We start from the raw sequence: 24,067 nt of genomic DNA, 5'->3' as shown, positions 1-24,067 counted from the left end.
AAAGAAAAAAAAACCTTTGACTAGTTTTGAATTTCAAACTTTATGCTTCCCAAAATAAGCATTAGATTAATCACAACAGACAAGATACTATTAAGCGCAGTTTTTAAAAGACATCATAGAATCATAGAATTGTTCAGGTTGGAAGGGACCTTAAAGATGATCTAGTCCCACCCCCTGCCCTGGGCAGGGACACCTCCCACCAGCCCAGGTTGCTCCAAGCCCCATCCAACCTGGCCTTGAACCCCTCCAGGGATGGGGCAGCCACAGCTTCTCTGGGCAACCTGGGCCAGGGACTCACCACCCTCAGAGTGAAATATTTCTTCCTGATATCTAATCTAAACCTCCCCTCTTCCACTTTGAAGCCATTACCCCCCATCCTATCATTACGCTCCCAGATAAAGAGTCCCTCCCCAGCTTTCCTGGAGCCCCTTTAGGTACTGGAAGGGGCTCTAAGGTCTCCCTGGAGCCTTCTCTTCTCCAGGCGGAACAACCCCAACTCTCTCAGCCTGTCTTCATAGCACAGGTGCTATGTTCATCTTTGTGGCCCTCCTCTGGACTCGGTCCAACAGATCCATGTCCTTCTGCTTTATTTTAATAGAAAAATATTTTTATTCCTCCATAAATAGTATCTGCTACTGAATAAATAGCATCTATCTGCTAAATGAGACCAGAAAGCCTTCAAAGGCAGGAAAAAACAAAAGCAGAATACTCTAGTAACCTGGATCACTACTTGGTAAATACTGGGTCAGAATTAATCTGATACAATATTGAATTATGACACACTATACATGACTGCATCTCAGATCACCTTTCCAAGGAATCTAAATGTCATCACGTCATGAGCAGTTCTGGTTCAAAACATTATTTCTGAAGAATACCTTTGCAGAAACTGCATTCTTAAATTTTACTTCCTTACTGGTGCAGGAAAAAAAGGCAAAAAAATCTATTACAGTGACATAAAAGAATAAAATAAGTTGTTAAAGGAGCAATGGAAAGAGTAACAAAAAGATTGCAGGTGAGTGGGAAATTGCTCCATAATGGAAGGGGTTTTTTTATGAAGGAAATGTTAGATAATTTGAGCTGAAACATCTTTAAAAAAAAAATTGAGAACAATTAATAAGAAAGCACAACGACCAGATGATGCTCTCTCAAAATCTTTAAAGAAAGTACGGCATGAAACTACTGAATTATTAACTATGACATGTACTATATCATTTCAAACACAAAGACCTTCCCTCTGTCTCAGAAAGTTCTAGAGACAAGATCTGCTGGATCCAGTACTATGCATTTATTTCATTCCCTATGCAACCCCTGTTGGTCAGTGTTAGAGCTAGGATTGGGGGCTCGAGGCTGTGACCCAGTACAGATGTTAAAACTTGATGTTTCTATATTAAGGAAAATCTTTCTAAAACACAGAGTTGCTTCTAGCATGACCAAGTTGATTTTGGGGCACATCCAAACTGAAAGAAAAATCTTGACATTTAACTTCCAACTAATTATGATGTTTAAATTATTGATAAAAATAACATCTAGTCCTTTTTAGAGGTATGTATGCTTGTCAAATATACATAAAACCAATGTATGCAGACTAGAAATCTATAGGTTAGAACAAACACATTGCTCTGTTTTTAGGCTGATATATATATATCATATATATATATACATGTGGGATTGCAAAATAGAAAGAAACTGAGTGCTTGATTCTGCCCTTTGAAAGATCTGTCTGTCCAAGCTGAAAAGGTCTCCAATCACTATGCACAATTAGGACAGCAGAAAACAGGCCAGAGTTAGCCCTCCAAACAGAGAATTTCTAAGCATGTCTTAGATTTTTCTTTTCTTACAGTTATTCCCAGCAATGAAGGTCACTGGAAGCCACACAGCGCTCATTTTACTGCTTGTTACCACTTATAGTTGCTAGCTGTGAGTTTGTATAAGCTAAAATACGTGATATTTTTCTTAACTCATGCACAGCATGCTTGAATAGATACAGCATCAAATTATCAAGTAATCATCACATGTATTAGTGGAAAATATAGCAGCAGCAAACTATTACTCAAGTTGAGGGAAACCATTCACCAATTTTCATGTATTTTGAAGTGTTATTATTTTTGTCTTTGAAATCTCACTATTTATAAAACTCCATTACTATGGGAAGAAAAACTGTATTAGGAAAAGCTATAGAATAAAATGCACGAGAATCCAATTATTTTGGTAGAGTGAATATATGTGTAAACATGGCTAACTTACAAATTAGGGAATCAATTCTCATAAATTTTTATCAACCTAACAGCTACTGACAGAGTAAATTCTATGTTGAAGCCATGACATTTATCAAAAATTAATCCACTGTGATTCTTCCCTCTGATTTTTTTAACAATTTTGCTGTAACATGTACTCATCCGTAGGTTTTCAAAGCTGAGTGATTCTATCTTCTTCTGGGGAGCACAGACTTTGGTATTTAGCCATTAGCCTTAGGAAAGAGTTAACTAGATGCAACGAAGCATCCATAATAGAGTTAATACTACAAATCGCAAAACATAAACTTAGGCAACCTTCTGATTTGAAAACAAGTACAGTAGTTGAATTATGAAGTTAGTTACTTAGAAAGACAAGTTCTCTATACAATGTCCACACTCTAGGCTTGGCTTAAAAAAATACAAACCCTTGAGACTCTATATCCTACTCAGAGTTGTAAGAATTCTAACATTTAATTAATTAGAATCTGAAAGCTGAAAACTGGTCTGCTCCATAGGAGTCAGGTATTTGCATGTGATCGTAAGACCACAGCAGTTTACCACTCATTAGTGAAGTCATTATACTTTAAGTGTTCGTGTTTAACGTGTTTTAACTGCAACTAAAATGCATTAATTTAAAACTTGAACAGCCATCAAAAAGGTGGCATAAGTTGATTCACTCTGTAACTGGAGCGTTTTAAGAGCACCACTCAATCATTTCTAACCAAATCAATACACAAAGAGATATAAAGACTGATTCCTATTTAGTTTAAGGATAAATAATAATTTTAAAATAAACATTTCAGTCTCGGTTTTATCTTCTAGATAAAATGATAAAATTCTTTAGTGAAATTTCTTCATGAAATTTCTTTTTTCACCTACAAACCAAAGCTTTAAAAATCCATTTCCAGTGAAGCATCTTGCATCATTACTACTGCAAAGCTGTCAAACTGTTAAAATGCAGAAGAGACTCAAATCTTCAAGCAATGCAGCTTCATCCGTAACACACGCAAGTCCAGAACCTTTGACTTTTCCAAAAGAGAACTACATCTCGAAACAGAATAAGCCCTTTTAACTTCCCTAAGTCAAGATAAACGCCTATAGTTACCCCTTTTCATTTTTAGAGGAACAAATACTCCACCACAAACTTAAAAAATTAATCACAGAATAGTAGGGGTTGAAAAGGACCTTCAGGGATCATCCAGTCCAACGCCCTACCAAAGCAAGCAGGTTGGACAGGAATGCATCCAGGTGGGTTTTGAGTATCTCCAGACAAGGAGACTCCACAACCTCTCTAGGCAGACTGTTCCAGTGCTACAATAATATATATAATACAGTAATATAGTAACATTCAAATTCAAGGATTCAACTTGAAAGATTTTCTTTCATCCAGTAGGGCTTTAACATGCACTACTCATGACTGGAGTAACAGCAAGTATAAGTGAGGAAGCATTTGCAACTTTGCAAGTCTTTGCTAAAATACACGATTACAGCTTCATAGGGTGCATCCTGAAATGCCCCTGCATACAGTAAACCCATGGACTTTAACGTCATGGACTTTTTTTACTCATGGTTACTCCTCCAAAGCTTCAGAGAAGAAAGGGTAGGAAAACTTTTGCTCTTATACCCTAAGATTTCCCTGTCTTGTCTTCACATACCGAGAAGGGGTTACAAATTGTACAACGCAGGAATGTTTCACGGTCACCTTACACGCTGAGAGCTGACCCTCTGTTGGAGTGTCTGGCACACTGAACACTGCCTGTCAGTTGAGGATATGCCTCCTCCAGACAAATGTGAGCCTGCATATCTGCCCCTTTCCCAGGAAACTGGAGTGTATCTGTTCTCAGTGATCTCCCTAATAGTTTAGTACAGAGCAGACATCAGCACTATACTCTATCAGACTGGGAGTGTGCAGACAATGACTATGAAGAGACGTCCAAATCCTGTAAATTCATTGATAGCTGATGAGGTTACCTATCAGTTCACATCCTTCAAGGTTTGGTTCACAGAAAAACAGATGGGATTCCACCACTTGCCAAGACAAAAAGGTTGTTATTGTGGTGGAAATATCAGCTTGGAGCCTCCACTACCAGCTTTCTTCTCATGAAGAACAGGAAAAAGTGGAAAAAGGAAATGAGTAAACAACTAAGTGGAAAATAGGCTGAGTACCTGGACCTCTAGCACCCCAATTTGTCCTTCGCATTTGCCAGGAACTCATTTTGACATTACTGGCTAATAATAGGACAGGCTGTATATCTCAAACACAAACTCTCTGAAATGACATACTGGAAACAAGAGTCTGATACAAAATATTAAAGTTTTGTGGTATAAAATGGCCATACTCACTTGCATTTTTAATAGTTTGAAGAAGATTTAAAGATTTTTGTGTGTTTACACTTTTTCTTCCACATTCAGCAAAGATGTGGTTTACACATTTGGTAGAAAAGTTTGATGATCTCTCCTAAAAACTAAATCCTCTTCACAGGACTTATTTCTTCTGGCATGCACTTGTTTCTTTCTTTTCCCTGATTTATAAACAAAATTAAACACGCTCACATTCATCTTACAAAAATAAATAAATTCTGCGCTCCAAAGATCCTAAATCCAAATATTGAACTATCTACGTGTAAAATTTTTTCTTTATTAGAGATGAAACTTTTGAGTAAGAACATCAGAAGTTCTGTACTTCTGTAAAAGCAAATTCAGAAGTATTTTATCGTTTTAGTAGTATTTCACAAAAGTTACATATCAAAGAAAATAACATTACTGTTTATGCCCCCTCCCTGGAAGTGTTCAAGGCCAGGCTGGATGAGACTGAGCAACCTGGTCTGGTGGGAGGTGTCTCTGCCCAAGGCAGGGAGGTTGGAACTTGGTATCTTTAAGGTCCCTTCCAATCCAAACCATTCTGTGATTCTATCTTTTTATACTAAGTGATGGAATACGGAATTTAAACTAACACTTCTGAACACAGAAACATGCTACCCAAAAAGATTGCATTGGTCTTGCAACTTGAGGCTGACAAATGGGCCAATTAAGCCTTTGCCAGCATCACCACCTTGACTTAAAGATACTCTCTTTATAGGCAAAATAGGCATTTTCAAAGTACACTTTTCCAAAGTAATCTAGCTAGAAAATAACACATCTAATTTTCTTACATGTATAACCATATTCTTTAGAAATACATTTATATTGATAAATGTTGTATGAAGGACACTGATGCATCCTTTACAATTTATCACTTCTCTAACCATTAGAAAACAGCTATCGCACAGGAGCCCTTAAGCACAGGGCTTTAATCCATCTCTCTAAATGCTTCCAGTATCCTCAGCCCAGAAATCTATAGTTTTCTTAACTCAGTCATCATGATCAATTTGCCTGAAGGTTACCTGCTAACACATTTGTATTTTGTTACCTCTACGCTTGTTTAAAGGCAAGAAAAAGACAATTCTAACATGCTTACTTAACCCTTCACTGGAAACCCTCCATTCACTGAACACCCACTCATATCAAGGGCTCAAATCGCCTGTAAATCTTCCCCATATTTTCACTGGAATAGAACAAAGCATGTGCAAAACAATCTAGCATAGCCTTATCTTTGTTCAAAGAATGGGTCAAGCTCATTCAGATTATTTATTAAAACGTGCTGTGTCATACTACACTAAAACATACTATCTTTGTGCAGTTGCTCTTTCAAGTTCGCTTTCTTTCCATTAGCCCTTCCAATTGTTGCTTTTCTTCTGATACTTTCTGAAGCAGTCTCATTACCAAACATGGACAAAGGGGACAAGATCAACCCTTGCACAGAGTCCCTGTGTGGACACTAATTCCAATAGTCAGTGCTTTTCATCCCCATCCCCCTTACTGTGCAACACAGCAGAAGACAGTTTATCTAATCCATGCTTTAACTGATTAGATAACTTTCCTGAAAGTTTCAGTGCAAAGAAGTCTCCAGAATTCTACTCTCCCACAACTTTTGTCTGAAATTCATTTCCTACCCTGCACTTAATGCCCTATTCCTCCTACTTCACACTTCTTTATTTCAAGCAGTAATTATTACAAAAATGAAACTTTTATTCACCTAGTTATTTGCTTAGTCCACAAACTAAAGTCCTTAAATGACTCCAGAACTTGCACTGACCAGTATATAAACAGAGGGGTACACACAACATCATGCAATGCATCAGCCCTAGCACTCATTGAGTAAAATGAGTAGTAAGGTCCTGTATTTGAGCTTTCATACATCTATTTAAAATAATTACTTGGGTCTAAGAAGTATATAATATTTGGATCAATAGTAACATTGCTATAAGGGTTTCTAGAAATATTCTTGTCATACATGTGTCACACAGTCATGCTAAAAACACCTTCAGTGGTACCACTCCCACCGGCTGGGCAGTTCACATGAGCCTATTTGTGAACACCCAAAACATGATGCTTTCTTTTGCCATGTGCAATTTCTGATCAATGGGATGTTGCCTGCCTTGGTTTCATTCACAGATCACCTGTTCAAGGAAGTCACTGAACTTCCCACCAAACAAACACTGACGGATGCTTGTGCTACTAATATAACAAATAGAAGCTTAACATTACCATTTTCAGATACACATTAAACACCGTATAGAAGCTTACTGTATCTTCTGAGACATCTAACATTAACTCCCCCAAATTTCCTTTCCTACTGCTGTTTACCTAAATGTCACTGCTTTTGCTGTATCACTATGGAAACAGTGGCTGTTCCTTATGTTCCTATATTGCCACTACCAATCACTTTTTCTTCGCCAAAATGTGCTGCCAAAACAGTCTACATTCTCAAACTTAAAATACAGTCTCTGACAACAAAATTCACCAGAAAGCATTCACCAGAAAGTCAGGCAAACCATTTCCAAATAAAGACAAAATAAGAAACTGCTTTAGGAGAACTCCCTAGATCTCGTTCTAGTGTTCATGTGAACGCTATTGCCATATTTGAACATTTCACAGCCTCAAACTTGCTTTTCCTTTTGATATCCTTTTAGAGCAAAAAAACTGTTTTATAGGTGGGAAACTAAATACCAAAGAGGTAAATAGCCCGTCCAAGAACACACAAGAATTTAGGAGGAAACTAAAAAATTCAACGGCCATTTCTGAAGTTCTTGGCTAGCATCTTACCTACTTTCTCTTACCCTTTCCACTATGGCAACAAACCACTTTACTTCCTTAACCCACATAATTCAGTGTTCCTCATAGAGGAGACAAGCAGTTCTGTAAGCATGAAAATTAATAAAGCCTCATCCCTACAGCCTGGCATTGGTTGATGAGTTTTGGTATGACATGTGGACTCCTGCTGCAGCCTGCCTTTGGGGGAAAGAGCGAACACAAAGTTTCTCTCTTCCTGTTCTCAAAAAACATGTAAAAATAACTTGGAAATCTTTGTTTCTGCTGTATTTGTTTGAAATCAGATGCTCTCAGAAGTTACTGAGCTCAAAGAGATACACGTATAGCATGTGACTGCAAAAGCTTCTCTTTTCTTTGCTTTTTTTGCCCCCTTTTTAATAGGAAGCTCCTGGAAGAACAACCTGAGCTACTACATCACAGCTTGTGGCCCATATATTTTTCAACCACATTGATAAATGCTCTCAGCCATACAGTGCTTAGGGAAAACACAGACGTGAGAAGCGGCTGATAGTCTTTTACTACAGGAGACATAGTCTTTTAAAAAAAGTCACAAATCTAACCGATGCTGACAGACAAGGCCTGTGCATGCTCAGTCTACCTACATGCAATCGGCATTAACTATGGGTCTTAAGCTTGCCTCCAGCAAGTTTCAGAGTTCAGGGTAAGGTCTTCTTATTGTATTAAGAATACAGATGGCATGCACGTCTGGTCTTAAAATGGGCTTACACCAAACACATCCATGACAATGCAACATAAAACTGAATCGTTAGCCAGTAAAATAACATGGCCTCTGCTGAAACCATGTTTTACGGAATTTCATTTAAATGTGACAGTTTCATTATATTTAAGACAAAACGTAAAAATTTTTAAGTAGCATTCAATTTGTTACTAGAACGTAGAGAAACTTTCTGTTCTATGCTGTGCCTTGAGAATTATGGCAGGCGAGGCACTTCAACAGGAGACAGAGGTAGCTGCATTGCACTACGAATGCAGGCCAGACACAGAGACTTTGTACCCTGAAGTGTTCACCTTTCCTCTAGCAGTCAATCGGAGCACAGACTACAGTAAGCATCATTTAATGCTATGAGACTCTTAGGTACAGCTGGGTTAACCATTGCTCCTTTTTATTACTGATTTTTTTTCATTTAGTTTTTCTGAAGTCAGTGGAGTGACGAGGTTTTGAGACCTTATTTTAATAAATTTATAAGCTCTACATAATTTGGTAGGTTGTTTTCTTTCAGCTTTTTCCTTTGCTATAGCAAGAAACTATTGAACAATAAAAGCTACCTGAACTCAGAACTTCTTGGGATGAAGATAAGCATATAATTACTTAAATATCATTTCATGATGAGTAACTGACTTATGCCACACATCACTGGTATGTGTTTTAAAGGATTCTGGATGAATGTTTGAAAAAAAAAAAAGTAATGGCATAATAAATCCAGAGTAAACACTGCACTAACAAAATGTCTGATAAACATAATACAGCTTTGGGGTATTTGCTACTCAGTACCTTGGAAGGACCGCATTTTTCTGATTAGCTGAGTGGCATAAGATGTGATCTTGCTGGAGGCTGCTGCAGCCACCGTGAGCCAACCCAGAAAAATATAATTATTAAACTATTGAACATTTCTTATGTTTACGTTCTTACATTGCAAAAAGCTTTTCAGCCTTCATGCCATAGAAATGTAATTGTTCTGTACGCTCCTTTGTGTCACTGGGTCTTCTGCAAAATTTTACTGAAATGCAACCTGGTAGTTCAGTATGACATATTTAAGCTGTCAAGTGTGATAAAATTCAACATACCACCTGTTTTTTATCATATGAGAAGAGGACAACTAAAAGAATTGGCCAAATGAATCTTTGGGCTGAACCACTTTCTTCAATTAAGATACATCAAATATTTGTTTCTTAGAAAATACGCAATAAAAATAAATTTGAGGATAAAGTTCTGATCTTCAAGTTCTTTGTCTAGCAATATCCCTTCTGCTATACTGACCAACACTGATCACAGTTTGTATTATGTGATTACTACAGTAACAAACAGCAAGATTCAGACATTATCAAAAAGTGTAATTTTACAAGTTTTCAAACTTGTAAGGAGCTCTCCACACACAGGAATCGTGACCACTGTGAAAATCATGTAATAGCAACAGAGGAGTTAGACACTACCCAAAATTTTAGCCGTGCAACAAAATTGAAAATGTACTTGCATACTATCTTTTAATATCAAATAAGTGGAAAAAATCTTAGTTTGTAACTATATAAATAAATCCATGCAAATTGATCTGCTCATCATGTCAAGGTTTTATAGTACTATCAATCACTACAGTATTATTCTAGAATAATATTTCCTACTAACACTGAGGAGGCATATGATGTATCCTGGTCAGCTGTGTTGATTTTATTGAAAATGTTATCTTCATAGTTAAATTTTGAGCATAAATCTCAAATCTTTATTTATAGTTTAGTTTCAAGTGCTGAAGTCAAGCACCTAGGTTTCTGAGAAGAATCACACTCTGTTTCATCAAACCATTCTTCAAGACGAATGGAACTCTAAAAGCAGTTTTCTTCATAAAAATTACTATAAAAAAAACACAAACAGTGAGATGCTAATCGGTGCTACCAAGTGAATTTTATACAAGCAGAAGTAAGGGCATGCTCTGAAGGGGGAGGAGGGGAAATGATACTGTATTTGCAATTCATTAAATGAAAATTTTATTGCTGAGGATTACACAGTAACAAAATAAAAACAACCTAACATTGAAAAGCAAATCCATCCTAATTAACATTCTCCCACTATCACTATATACTCATTTAATTTTCCTTCATGGCCTGTCCTTCCACACAGCCCAGCAAAGGAAAGGTTTTGGTGCATGACAGCAGGATAAACAAATCTGAATTCTTGCAAAATGAACGGTAAATGAAATCATACATTCAATTGACCATCACTGAAAACAGTTTGTCATTTAAAGCCCAACAGATTAGAAAATACAGTTTTGTTGATCTTAACAGCTACATGAGTCTTTCAAAGCACCCAGGGACTGGCTATTCAAAAGCACCCAGAACTTCTCCCTTTCTGCTCAAATTAAGCAAGCAAGCCTTGACCAGCACTTTCCAAAGCCATGGATCCAAACTCCAAGGTATTTCAAGACACAGTGCTCACATAAACACAGACCATATTTAATAAATAAACAAACAAAACCACAGTTCTCAATGCACAATACACTTCTTATATGAATCATGTTTTTAAAAGAAAGAATTCTAGGTTATGAAGAATACGGGTGTTAAAACAGATTTTATAAAGCAAATCCAAGCAATATTTATGGTAATCTACTTTTGGTATGGCACTGATACATGGCAACACGTAAAGATTCTGAATTTTATGGGTTCATTTTTTGAGAAAAAACTTCAGAAAATTTTCAGCGTTTCCTTTAGCATAGCAGCTATTATCAATTAATAAAACTGTAGATTCATATTTTGTTAAATTTACATGCTCAATATTGGAGCAAATTAGTAATTCACATGTTTACATACAGTCAGTAAATGGCTTTTATAATCTATGTTTGTTCATGTTTTTTTCAGAGCATTTAAAAATCAACTTTTACTCTATGCCAAAAGTTTGTATGGTAAGTATGTATTTCTCCCACTCATCTTAAATGTTCCCTTTAGATTTGAATTACAATTTTAATGTCAAATCTACTTTCCCACTTACCATTCAACTGGCATAGTAACTCATAAGATTATTCTGTGCATTTGGAAGTACATAGATTTACTTTTATTGTGACCAGTCTATACTTTAAAGTTTTGCAGGCATGCCTTTATCAAGCAGGGAGTAAGGGAAAAGAAGGGAGGGGGATCACCACTCTTCACAGCACAATTAAATCAGAAAAAAAAAAGCCTTCTACCAGTGCAGCACTATTCTGTTTGGGAGACTGACTTTAGGCTATAATAGAAAAAGAACTCTTTCTGGTGTATAATGTATCTCCCTAGGCAGTTTGCCAGTAATACACTACCAGCAAACCTTTTTAAGGAGAGACAAGCTCTTAGTAAGAACTCCCCACAGGAACAAGCTTGCAACTTTGAACATGGAAAAAACATTTCCTTTCAAACGGGAATGATTAAGTACATCTTTTTGTAAGGCCTTATGGTTTGGATATCTAAGAAGCTCTCTCCTGCATTAAAAGAAAAAAAATGGGAAATTACCTTTGCAGTGTCATTAACTGAAACCTGTAAAACTAAGTTGTGGACCTTCTCCTCATAACCTTGCACTCCAAACAGACATTTTTTTATCTGTGCTGAAGTAGCTAGATCCTAAGTTGTATTGCGGCACACAAAATAAAATAAAGAACAACGACTAGTCTATGTTATTCCCAAATTTCTACAAACCAAAGTGACCTTTCTACTAGTTGGAAATTGCCAGTCATCTTGGTCATATCTTTCAGGACCATCCCTTTTCCAGAGTGTGAAATAAAATTTCTGTTCCATTAACCCGTAGAGATGGGCTTGACACATGCAATTACATTTACCAAGAAAATTCAGGAGCTATTTCACACTACTGCTACAGTGCAAAGCAGACAGACTAGGCTGCAGGACAAAGTGGGTGTAAAACACTACCAACTCAGAATTTTCATATATTTTGCAGAGGTGTGCATTACAACACAAAGGGAAAAAGTTTTCTAAATACATGATCTGCACTGACAGAATTCAAAGCAATCCATAATAATTAGCTAATGCACACTACTGAAAGTTTTGGGCTGCCAGTAATATTAAAATATTGAAATATGAAGATAGTGTTGAGTACAGCATTACAATATTTTTTAATAATCCCCTTACAGAAATGTCATCTATTAAGAAATTCTTGCAGTTGTGCAAAGGTTACTGATGCATACTGTCTCACCTAATAACCATCAAACAGCTTTACTATTAATTTTCAGAAAGACAAGTCGTGCTGCTCCAGTAGTTAAATAGTTACCAGGTTTTTTTGAATGAGAAAACAGATGTCAAGGTAATCAATGTAAATAAAAAGTAGCAGAAGAAAAATGATCAAAACTATCCCTCAGAGCATTTACATACACATATAGACACAAAAACCAATGAGAAGAAAACTCAACATTCGGGTTTTTTTTCAAAATTAAACTACTGACTTTCTTGCAGGCCCTCCTGGCCACTCATACATAGAACTATAAATACATTTCACTGACCTCAATCGATATGCAACATAAAATTCCTGTGTTATATCAGTTACAATTAAATCCAGTATTTCTGAATCTTTTTTCAAGTTAAACTTAATCACATTTTCCCTTAAAAAGAACTAACCCAGTACCTTTAGTACCAGTAGTTAGGTGCTTGGCTAAATACATACAAAACATTGCAATGTCTCCATCATGTTTTCCCATATGCAAAATGAAGTATTTTCAGTAGAATCCAAATTATCTTGCATCTTTCCTGAAAAGTTTGCTTGGGTGACTTTTATGCCAGCTAGCAGATATATTAGGATAGAGCATTAGCTAAAAATCCAACGATAGAAAAAGATCAGAAACACAGAACATCTTCCAATCTAAGTAACTTTTTGATACTAAATGAGGGGAGAGAGACCCAGGCCTCTAAGACCCCTGAACTGAAAAAGTAAACACAGCAAAGACACTAGATATACATAGAGGCCTTTCTAAAATACATCATAGAACATTTAGCAATTAAACACAATCTTTAGAATTATTTACTAAATGCAGTTAAAATTAGTAACATTCTACTCTACGACTATCTTCAGATAAGCTATGTATAGAGGATAACTGGGTGCAAGGTAAAAACCAACAACCTTTTCAATGGATGGATTAATTAGTCATATGGCCTTAGAACTGAATGAGTCATAAGGGTTGCTAATGAGATAAGGACAGGAAGCCTGACACCTCTTAAGTCAAGAGTTCAATTGGTTCTTCTCAGAGTACTCCCCTGCTGTGCCCTAGATTGAAGGCACAACTAACAGTTCATAGAATCATAGAACCATTTAGGTTGGAAAAGACCCTTGGGATCATCAAGTCCAACCAGTTCAGGGATAACACTGGCTTTCCTATTGCTGGAGGCACTGAAAGATCCACCTAAATCTACTTACAGAGGAAATCTTTGCCTGAAAGACAGGATGTAAACATTACCTTTCTGTAGCAGTGTCCCCCACTATGGCTCTCCCAGTCCCAACTGCCTGGGAGAAAGAAGAGAAGGTATCCAGGACCATCACCTGACCTGCTCTGCAAGCACAGGTTGGAGGGACCTTCTTTTAATGCAGAACCTCGCTCCTTGAGAGGTTTCACGCTGACAATGGTAGTCAGAAACAAGGCTGAAGAATCCTGCTATCAGGGGCACAGAGTCCTGAATTGTCATTAGGTTCCAGCCCTTTATGCATTAGGGTCATGCCCTTTACTTACATGACTTTGCACTTGTGAATTTTTTGTAATTTATGCAACTAAGTCTCCCAAAATGCATAGGCTGTCAATCTCTTCTCAAGTAGGACAGCGTCACCAGTGAAAACCTTCAGGGTCTAGTCACAAGAGATGTAGCACACCCAAAGCAGACTCAGACTTCAGGGGTGTACTTTTCATAGACTCTGTATGGATGGATGCCTTCTCATTGCTCACATTTACTTATTAAAAAAAAGGGAAGAAAAAGAATAACCAAAAACGTCTTGATTGTGGCCAAAATCCAGAATTGTACTGTGCCAGCCTGCCTGCACACTATAAAGTAAGCAGCCCAGTGCTAGTCAGACCAATCGGAAAGTCAATAGGAGGCAAAGCACAGGAGAACAGAACATGGCACAGCAGGATGATACAAGAAAGAAAAATTGAGGTGGGAGAGTGAGATACAGCAAAGCATGCTGCAGAAGAGGACAAACAGAAGAGTAAACACAGAGGGAAGCTAGAGGGCAAAGACAAAAGATAACAAGAAAGAAATGAGTGGGAAGTTAACAAAGACATGAAGGGAAATAACATACCACAGATGGGGAAAAAAATGGAAAAGACAGAAACAGAAGACAGATATATCCAGGAAACCCTTCCTGCCAGAAACTGCTTCTTATCAAGCTGAGACAAGAAACCCTGCCTAACGAAGAGCTGAATCAAGCATGGAAGGTTCAGATCACCTGAAACTTCTGAAGGCAGATGAAAGAAACTACATTAAAATACGAAGTAGTGAGCTTATGAGGATTTTCATCCCAGAGAACACTGTCCCTCTTCTGCTTTAAGAGAAAAATAACTTCTCTGGTTCAATAGTAGTTTCACCCATTTACTTACAGAAGAACATTAATTAATTATTAATTAAGTAGAATTCAGGATCAAGTTAAATAGCTGGTTTTGAAGTTCATTAGTCTGTATTACAAACTATGCAGTATAGAAAAGCATCAGAGAACCACTCCAGTCAAAGTGCCCCTCCTACCACACACCAGACGCACAGGTCAAGGTGTTTTAGACAAAGGATTAGATAAACTTTCCCAGAACCCAGGACTGTAACACCAGCAAGCAGTCAAGCACAGTCCAGTCTGAATTTAACTCTACACTTCTGCTTTGTTTGAAATGCATCGTTTTGTATGACCCAGTACTAACACGTCATTCTTGAGAGAGAATAAGGACGACCATGAATCCACTGTGCAAGAAGATAGCTGTAGTGCACCCTCTGCTCTCAGAGAAAGGCAGAACAGAAATTTAAGCTTATCTACTCAGAAGATGACAAGGCAGACAAAAAACTAGCAACGAAAGGGACTCCTATCGTACAACACCAGTGGTTATCATCTGCTTAACTGAGTCACTGATATCATGAAGAAACCTTTCTTTGCTTCCTTAAGTTATCCTAAGTATCTCATAGCATGCTGCTGGCTCTACCACAAAAACTTCAATAATCACAACTTGCATATCAGCAAAGATGAGTGACCAACACAGGAACACACAATTGTCCCATCCTTACACTTAGCTTGCACTGTCAATTTTCTATAAACTCTACTGTTCCAAAAGCACGAGTGTCAAACCTTCTCACAGACACCTATCTTAAGATACTTAAGACTAAAAACTGACTCATATTCAAGGATAAAACATAGCCAAGATACATCCTATTTTTTTAAAAAATACATAAAATATGCATACATGTGATTTGCTATTTCTCTTAAGAGACATCTACCTGTTTCTTAAAATGTTTGTTATATTTTTGGTTAATTTGTGCTAAAATTTCTTTTGCCATTACTACTGCAACATATAGCTGACTTGTGTTGATTAGACACAACACGTTGAAACATTCATGAAGCTCACTCACAGCTCAACCAGTGGTTACCTGGCTGACATATGGTCAGCGTTTCACTGGCTCAGGCACAGGTGAAGACAGACTCAGAAACTGTACCTCAGGTTTCTCTTACAAGTCTTGGAAATTCCATCACACAGAAGCTGTCTTCTAACATCCCATCGCAAACAGGAATGAGTACCTGTTCTGCATGTGTACCCTTGGATTGAGGTTGCCATTGCAAACTTCTTGAAGTCATAAAGAATGAACACTTTGACTGCTCCAATTCTCATATATGCAAACAGTCTTCTCCCTAGCCCAAACAAAACTCGAAAAGTTTCCATTTCTAGTTCCCACTTACCAGTATTCCACTGGTTTTTGCCCTCTTGTACCATTGCTTCCTCCTTCCATGGCTGATTACAAATTATATATATTTTGTATTCAGAAAAAAAAACCAAAACACATGCATAAATATTTTTTTGTTTACAAATTAAAAAAAAAACACGAGCCAGTTCAGCTAGCTGATGGAAAGCAATTAATCTATTCAACTCAATGAAGCAACATCGATTTACTCCCTGAGAACCAAGCCCTAGATATAATACCCACACGCAAACTAAAATTTATAAAGCTGAACTTCTAGGGTTTACATAATGAGGAAATGAAGGCACTGGAGGCAGACCATGTTTCTGTTCCTCACTGTGGTCTCTCCCCCCAAGGCTCTAAATGACCCAAGTGCTGCAATCTGTACAGTGCCAATGGATGCCTGTGTCCAGAGAGAGGAAAGGGGGGAGAGGAGGCTGTGGGGTTGAGAGGACCAAACACTGGGCTGGAAGGAAAGAGGAGATTATCTTCTTTTTCTCAACTTTTGAACTTGAATTCAAGACAGAACGGGGTACAGTCTCCTAGCAAGATCAAACTGGCAGTGCAGGGCTCATAAAAGACAAACATGTCTACATGCAGGGGGCTAAAACCCTACCAAACCTATTCATAAGATTTAATACTGATTTTTAAGATTTGGTCTGTTTTTCAGACCAGTATCACAAAAGATGTGAACATTATTCAACAGAACAATCCCCACTTCTACTATAAGACAACTGACAGCCCTCCCTCTCAAACATATATCTACACATACATGTCAAGCATCTGGAAATGGATGCTCAAGCAGGTTCCCAAGCAAGCCTTAAGATTTCTAGCTCAGCTCTTCTATTATATTCCCTCACAGTACACTTGAATCCACACTAAGAGTTCAACATAGGAAGTGGGTCTACAGCAGGAAAAATTTCAGTGAAATAGCAGAGGAAGAGACTTGAACCCAGACTACTAGTTAGTGTATTTCATGATGCAGAACCTTAGTCCTAAGAAAAACCAATGCTGATCATTCCAGAACTACTTATTTTATGAGAAGATCAGGCACACAGGATGTGCCTGTATGATCCCTTAGTGTGCTTAGATCTGTCCCAGCACCTCAAAGTACACTGTCAGGATAAACTCTGTTCTTTGAGTAAACTTAGTGGAATTACTCAACCATTAGACCAAACAGGATGAAGATTTAAATGGGAATTTGAGAGAATTTAAATGGTCAATTAAACTTCATATACACATAATTGGGGGTGTTCAAGACACTTTCAACTTAAAACTTATAAGGATCTCTTACTAAAAAAAAAAAGAAAAAGTAATTTATTTTTACTTAGACTAACTTGGCCAGATCAGATAAAACCAAAAGCCATCAAGGATGAAAATGTCCGTTTCTTTCTAAATACTAGCACATTGTAGAATTAGGTCAGAAATACCAGACGTTAGCCTAACAAACCTAATGCTAAAAACATTTCTTTCAAAATTATTAGCCTCTGACACAAGTAACTGCTTTACCCTTTTCATGTAATGCTTTATGAAACTGGTTATTAGCAGATCTCTTGGTGGATTGACAGCTATGGAGATCTGTGCCCTGAATTTCTCAGGGGGAAAGAAAAAAAAAAAAAAAAGGAGAGATAAAGACTGTTGGTTAGCTAGATACACAGCTGCAGAAATCATTCTTTACATTGACCTGAATTATTCTGCCTTTCGCCAGCATTTTTTATTGTCCATATTTGCTTAATCTTGATAAACAAAAAATATATAAACTGGGTCATACGCACAGAATCATTACTTTTAGGAAAATAAACAAGCTTACACACCACAAATTACACAAAAATGTTCATAAATAGAAGACCCCGTATCAACCCTAATTTTCCAGGTAAATAAATCCAAAATTACCTACTTACTGGTATCCAATTCTTTATTCCGTGAACAAACTTCCCCTCCCCCCAAAAAAGTCACATGCACATTTTGAATGCACAGGACCACTGAACTTCACTGACTATTTCAATGTATTTAATATAAAAAATGAAATTATTGTAACGTAATTCACTATCACGTGTAAGCCTGATAGCCTTTATAAGTTTTAATAGGCAATTAAAACAAAATTAGTTTTCATTATATATTTTCAAGCACAACACTAGTATACTATTTTCAATTGAAGAAATACATCTCTACACACTGCTTACTGCCATACCATCCCTTTTTTGAAAGATCACTTATACCAGCAGTGACTGCTTTTAAGATTCACATTGATGTTCCTATCGCTTTAAAACGTATTAATGTAAAATTTCCCACCATTGCCTCATTAAAAACTAAAATATCTAGTAAAATACATAGCTAAATAACACCATTAAAAATTGAAAACAGACAAGTATACTAGGAAAGGCAGTAAAACTTTAGAAGGACCAAAACAAGTGCCAGAAACACAATAACAGCTAGTAAATACATTTAATTGATATAAGTGATAGAAATTCAAATTAAAGTTTTTATACCACATAGATATACATGCAGCATGATGTTAATGTACGGTCCCCTCCAAAGGATCTCACCACTGAAGAAACTTATTTTTAACACATAAGGGAGCACATATTAAAAATGAAAAAAACCACAAAGTAATTCCATGTACATTTTAAAGTATCGCTATACACCAATTTATTTATTTTTTTACTAAAATTACCTATACTTAATACAGTCTCAAACACTAGCATCTCATCAAGTTAAAAGTATAGCAAACACATACAAAATAAAAACTCAAGAGTACTTACCAAATTATGATTAGTTGAATTCGAATCATCTTCTGGGAATGGGATGTAAACAGCTAAGGCCACACAATTGGCAAAAATAGACAGTAGTATAAATATGTCAAATGGTCTGGAAAATCCTGTTAAGGAATTCATGAATTACAAGTATCTACAAACTTTTAAGTCTAGTTCTCCTTTCAGCATCAACACTCGTAAAACAAGTCTTACTTTTAAGGCAATCTTCTGACTGATAACTGTGACAAACACTTCATCACCTTTAGTTCTATCACTATACCATATTATTTTCCGTCACAGTGATCTTTCAACATCGTCTTCTTTTTGGAAAAAAAAAGAGAAAACTATTACTCTTGCTGCCACAGAGCAGTTTAGATTAAATTCCAGAGATGAATATAATTATACACTCTTAAATCAATACATGGGTCATCATGACAGGTAAGGAATACTTATTGAGCTGTTCTGTCCTCATACGCTCACATAAGTTTTATTAATCTTAACAGAAATGTGTTTGTCCAAAGGAGGAAAATCATTGGGGACCCAGTTTGTAGTAGGATATGAGAAAGATTCCCAGCAAATCACAACTGTTCTCCTGTATGAGACCTGGAAAGCAGGAAAATTCTGAGCCCCTCTTCATGTCTCTGACAGCTGGACTCCTCAACAATTTTGCTTTGGCCAAGACAGAGTCATGCATACTGAGAGGCTATAGGCTTTCACACTGACCATAGCATGAATTGATGTTACACTTTTTATACCTTATCTGGATGACAGCAGTTGAAACCTGGAGATACCTCTTGTCTTCCAGAAAGAAAAATATTTCTTAAAATTCACAGCTATGAAGTTCATCCTTCAGTATATCTTTAATTTGCCTTTCCCCCGAAGTATTTCATTATTTTCTTGTAACTACAAACATGGAGGTACCCAGATGAACCTACGTGTGGAAATTTGGAAAGGGAGCAGTTGGGGCTTTAGATATGGTTTTTGACATCCTTTCCTCAATTCAACACACAACTTCCTGACACACGTCCGTAAAAGTTCCATAAAAGACTGAGAGAAGAATACTGAATATACTCAATGGAACAGTACTGAATATACTCAAAACCATATTTTTGTCAGTTTAAAATATTTTTCCTGGAAAAAAAAAAACTACAAAGCCCATATGTCCTGTAAGATCTGTTAAATTTTGTTGGCCTACAAAAAGTTTGTCACCTCAAGGGCTGAGTTTATGTTCACAAAGCTTAACAACATCAACAGCTGCTATGTTGCGTACAAAATGAAGTCACAACACACATCTTAACATGCGGCATTCTCAAGTATGAAATAAACAAAAGATACCAGCACAAAACTGACAACCTTGTTTTATGGCGTAGTGCTACTGGGACAAATTCTGCCCTGAGTTACTCTCCCCTAGATCCATAGCAATTTCATTTAACTGACCTTAGCCAAGGAGAGGCCAATTTACTGAAATTAGTTGGATTTCTACCAGTTTAAATGAAAGAAGAATTTGTTTCACTATCTTTAATTTGCAATTGAATTATGTTCAAAGAACTGAAAAAACCAAACCCTATAAATGAGTAACAGTTCCTACTGCCAGGTTGGCTGTTCTGTTTTAAGTAACAAAATGACTTTTACCTCAAGTAATCTACTCTTTTGAACAGCTGTTTCCCATTACAGGGATGTTGCCATGGCTAACATTTTTCTCCTTGTACCTCAACAAAACTATTTTCTGTTTCAAACCTTTTCTTGAGAATTAAATAATATACCAAATCAACGTGCTAGCAGTTCTGCCGACGAAATCCACATACTTCCACATCACCATCAAGATAAAGCAATCCTTCCCAGCATACAAGTTATCATGAATACAGGCCAGTACATCTGATTCCCCAATTACAGAAGTACATGCTTCCAAATATGTTTGGTGGTAGATATATGTGGTAAAAGTACAGAAGATTAGTATCTTTCAGAGACTTGTATGTACTTAGAGTGAGTCCTTGGCTTAACTAAAAAAATCTTCCCTACTTTTAGCAGTTGGAAAAATAATCTTTTTTAAAAGACTTCTACATCTGACTCATTTGCCCTAACGGCAATACACCAAAGTGCAATATGGAAGACATAGGTCTGACATCTTGGGTCATCTCCCAGTTAACACTGCTAGATGTACTCCTCTCCAATCAACCTGATTTGGAAGGGCAACAAACGGAATACAGAGATTTGCTGGAATATAATGTAAGCTTGTAACTTCAAAAACTTCTGAAAACATTCCCCCATCTCCTCCAAGAAAAAAGGAACAGCTATGAGCTCTTCTCTGACTTTGAACGACTTCAGTAAAATGATATTCTGTGTCATTATGAGACAAATTAGGAGGCTATCTTTAACACTAATTTAAGCAAAATTAACTACCATCAACATTAACGATAGTTATCCACACATGCAAGTGAACTAACATGTTAGCTGTGATGCTGTAAGAGATGCTCTAAAACAATCCCCTTGATACATTCAAAAAACCCAAGGAACAGATTGTCAAAACAAAACTGCATCAAAGGATACTTCCATTCTACTAGACTAATGCAGGCTCTTCGTATTGGGTTGTTGAGGGATAAACAGAAAAGGGCACGGGGTGGCCGACTATTAGACGTATTACCCTGTTTTTTGCTCTTGGCATATTGCTGGCGTTTTCTTTGGGACAGCGATCCTACAGGCTGGGCTGTGGTGGTACTCATATTTTGGGCAGCCTTTGCTTGTCTAGCAGCATCAATTGCAGCTTGCCAAGATAGAACAGTTTGCTTGGATGGTGCTGAACTGTTTGACTGAATAGCTGGTCCGTCACCAGGGAGAGGAATTCTGGTGCTACTTGCATAGTTCACCTCTGTGGGACAAAAAAAAAAAGTACTTGGTTATTTTTTTAATGCTAAAACATGTCATGATATTTCTGACAAAAAGATTATTTTAAGACCTCTTGGCAGTATGATGCTTCCATTACATATACTACAGAACACAAGAGTATCCGCATATATATGTATATGATTGAACAGTAGCAAAAAAATGCCCAGGTATCAGTATTACAACTTTCAGTTTAATGCAAGCACCAAGACACAAACACTTCACGTTTTGATTCTTCCACTTGCTGCGTTTCTTCCTAACTGGATGACAGCTTTCCTGCTACCATGTTTATCCAATGAAACATAGCTATTCCTTAAGATCAACTTTGCCGTAGTACCTTAGCATTCACTATTTTCTCACTTCATTTTGGTCAAAAGAGTAGTTGTTTAAAATTCTTACACATTATTCGATTGAGAATAATCAACACGGGGGGAAGGAAGTCCTGTAAGCAAGTTAAATCTTGCCCTATTCTGCATTCTTAAAGAAAAATGTGTGGATGCCTCCCACAAGTGAAAAATCCAATATTGTCTGCTGATAAACACATTTAGAAAGCACTGGTATCTTTCACACTAGAAATTACAACCGTGAAACCACTGTAAAGGGATGGGGTTTGGTTTTGCTTTTTCACAAAGATTTCAAAAATAAACTGCCCCTTCCAAATAATAATAAAGTCCTCTATATTCAGATGACAGCAAGGAAGGCAAAACACCACCTCCTCGCAAGGATCTTTCCCCGCGAGCTCTCTGACTAGAGCAACGGAGTCTACTCCTACATGCACCTGTAGGAAGGAGAGACTCCCGAGTGAAGTGGAAAACTTGAAGATGCCTCGGTGGGGAGAAAAAAAAAAATAAAAATGGAGGAACACCCGGCACAATATACGTGCAGGGAATTAGGGCTGGCGGGCGGCATGACTGTGACATGGATCTACACAGGCAGGAGAGGGAAACGGCTCCCCAGCCACCACTGATCGTCAAAGAGGGGACAGCCACAAAAAGCACACCCCTCTTTTTTTTTTTTTTTTTTTTTTTAGACGGTGGGGGGGGGAGGACACAGCAACAACGAGAAAGACGCGAGAGCCGCGAATCCGGGTGAGCGCGGAGGAGCCCGGCCTCAGCCGCCGCCGCTTCCCGCCGCCCCGCTCCGCTCGCGCCCCTGCCCGCGCGAGGGGCGGCCGCGCGGCGGGGGCACTAAGATGGCTCCCCGGGATGGCGGCGGGGCGAGGCGGGTCACTCCCCGCGCCCTCGCCCATGGGGGCGGCCGAGCTGCCGCGGGCACCCGGCACCAGCGCGGCGAGCGCTGGCCAGCGGCGGGCGGGCGGCGCATCAACAGCTGGGTGACACGGAGGGCAGCGCCGACGCGGGGGTGGGCTGGCACCGGGGGCGGGGGGGGGGGGGGGGGGGGGGTGCATTTTATCTCCAACATTTTTCCGGAGCGTCTCTGCTCTCCCCTGCCGCCTTTTTTTTTTTTTTTTTTTAATAAAAAAGCAACGGCACGGCCATCTCCCCCGCCTTCCGCCTGCCCTTTGGGATGCCATGAAAACGTGGCTCGGCGCAAATAAGCCGCCCACCCATCCATCTATCTATCCACCGTCTTTATAAATCAATACTTGACAGGGAAACAAAGCCCGGGGGCCTGCCTTCCCCCGGCAGGGGCAAACCCCCAAACTTACTGCTAATTGAGGAGGGAGTAATCATTTAAAAACAAGAGCGGGGGATGCGGCGGGGATGAAGGCGGAGCGGCCCCGGCGGGGCAGCGGGCCGAGCCTAGCGCGCCCTCCGCCCGGCCCGCACCCCTCGCTGCCCTCCCGCCCCGGCGGAGCCGCGGCAGCCGGCGGGTTTATCCACGATTACACAAATAAGAGGGAAAGGCAGAGCAAGCCGCGTCCTCCCCCCGCGGCGCGGACGGCTGATATTAATGGCCCCGGGGCAAGAGACAGACGCACATAAACCCGCTCCCATGTTGGTCACACGCCGAGGGCACCACCTGAGCTCACCTTCACCTCACCCCCTGCCCCCCTCGAACCCAGCCGCCCATCTCTTCCCCATCCCAAACCCACCCCCCATCCTCAACCCCTTCCCTAATCCCCCCCAATCCCCGACTCCCAAATCCCTCACAAATCCTCCCCCGCTCCCCCCTCCCTCCCCTCAGCCCCGGGCACGCCGCTGCCCTTGCTGGGCGCTCCGGCTCTTACCTTCTGGGTGCTGCTCGGGCTGCTGCTGGTGGTGCATTATTCTCACTTTCTCCAGCGTGTGAGAGGAAAACGGAAAAAGAAAAACCCAAAACCCCACGAAAGGGCAGATTCGCCCCCCACCCCACCCCGAGCCAGGTGTGCGCTGCCCCCTGCGCTCCCCGCTACCCGACCCCCATGGTAGTGACTAGCGACGCGCGAGGGGCTGCTCCTCCTTCTCCTGATGCTTCGCCGCTGCCAAA

General features: G+C 38.9%; 1 protein-coding gene across 1 annotated transcript in view; it reads right to left on the bottom strand.

Moving 5' to 3' along the window:
* Window positions 1–23,865, bottom strand: part of CACNA1D (calcium voltage-gated channel subunit alpha1 D) — a 198,034-nt gene extending 174,169 nt beyond the window's left edge. The window contains exons 1-3 of the mRNA XM_054215757.1: window positions 23,829–23,865; window positions 21,305–21,623; window positions 18,767–18,872 (exon numbers count right to left, since the gene is read on the bottom strand). Of these exons, the coding sequence (XP_054071732.1) occupies window positions 18,767–18,872; window positions 21,305–21,623; window positions 23,829–23,865 (462 nt within the window). The remainder of the gene's footprint in view (window positions 1–18,766; window positions 18,873–21,304; window positions 21,624–23,828) is intronic.
* Between the last annotated feature and the right edge of the window lie 202 nt (window positions 23,866–24,067).

This window comes from Rissa tridactyla, chromosome 10 (assembly GCF_028500815.1).
Source record: "Rissa tridactyla isolate bRisTri1 chromosome 10, bRisTri1.patW.cur.20221130, whole genome shotgun sequence".
NCBI lineage: Eukaryota > Metazoa > Chordata > Aves > Charadriiformes > Laridae > Rissa > Rissa tridactyla.
The sequence above is the reverse complement of the archived record's forward strand: the minus strand, read 5'-3'. Positions and strand labels throughout refer to the sequence as shown.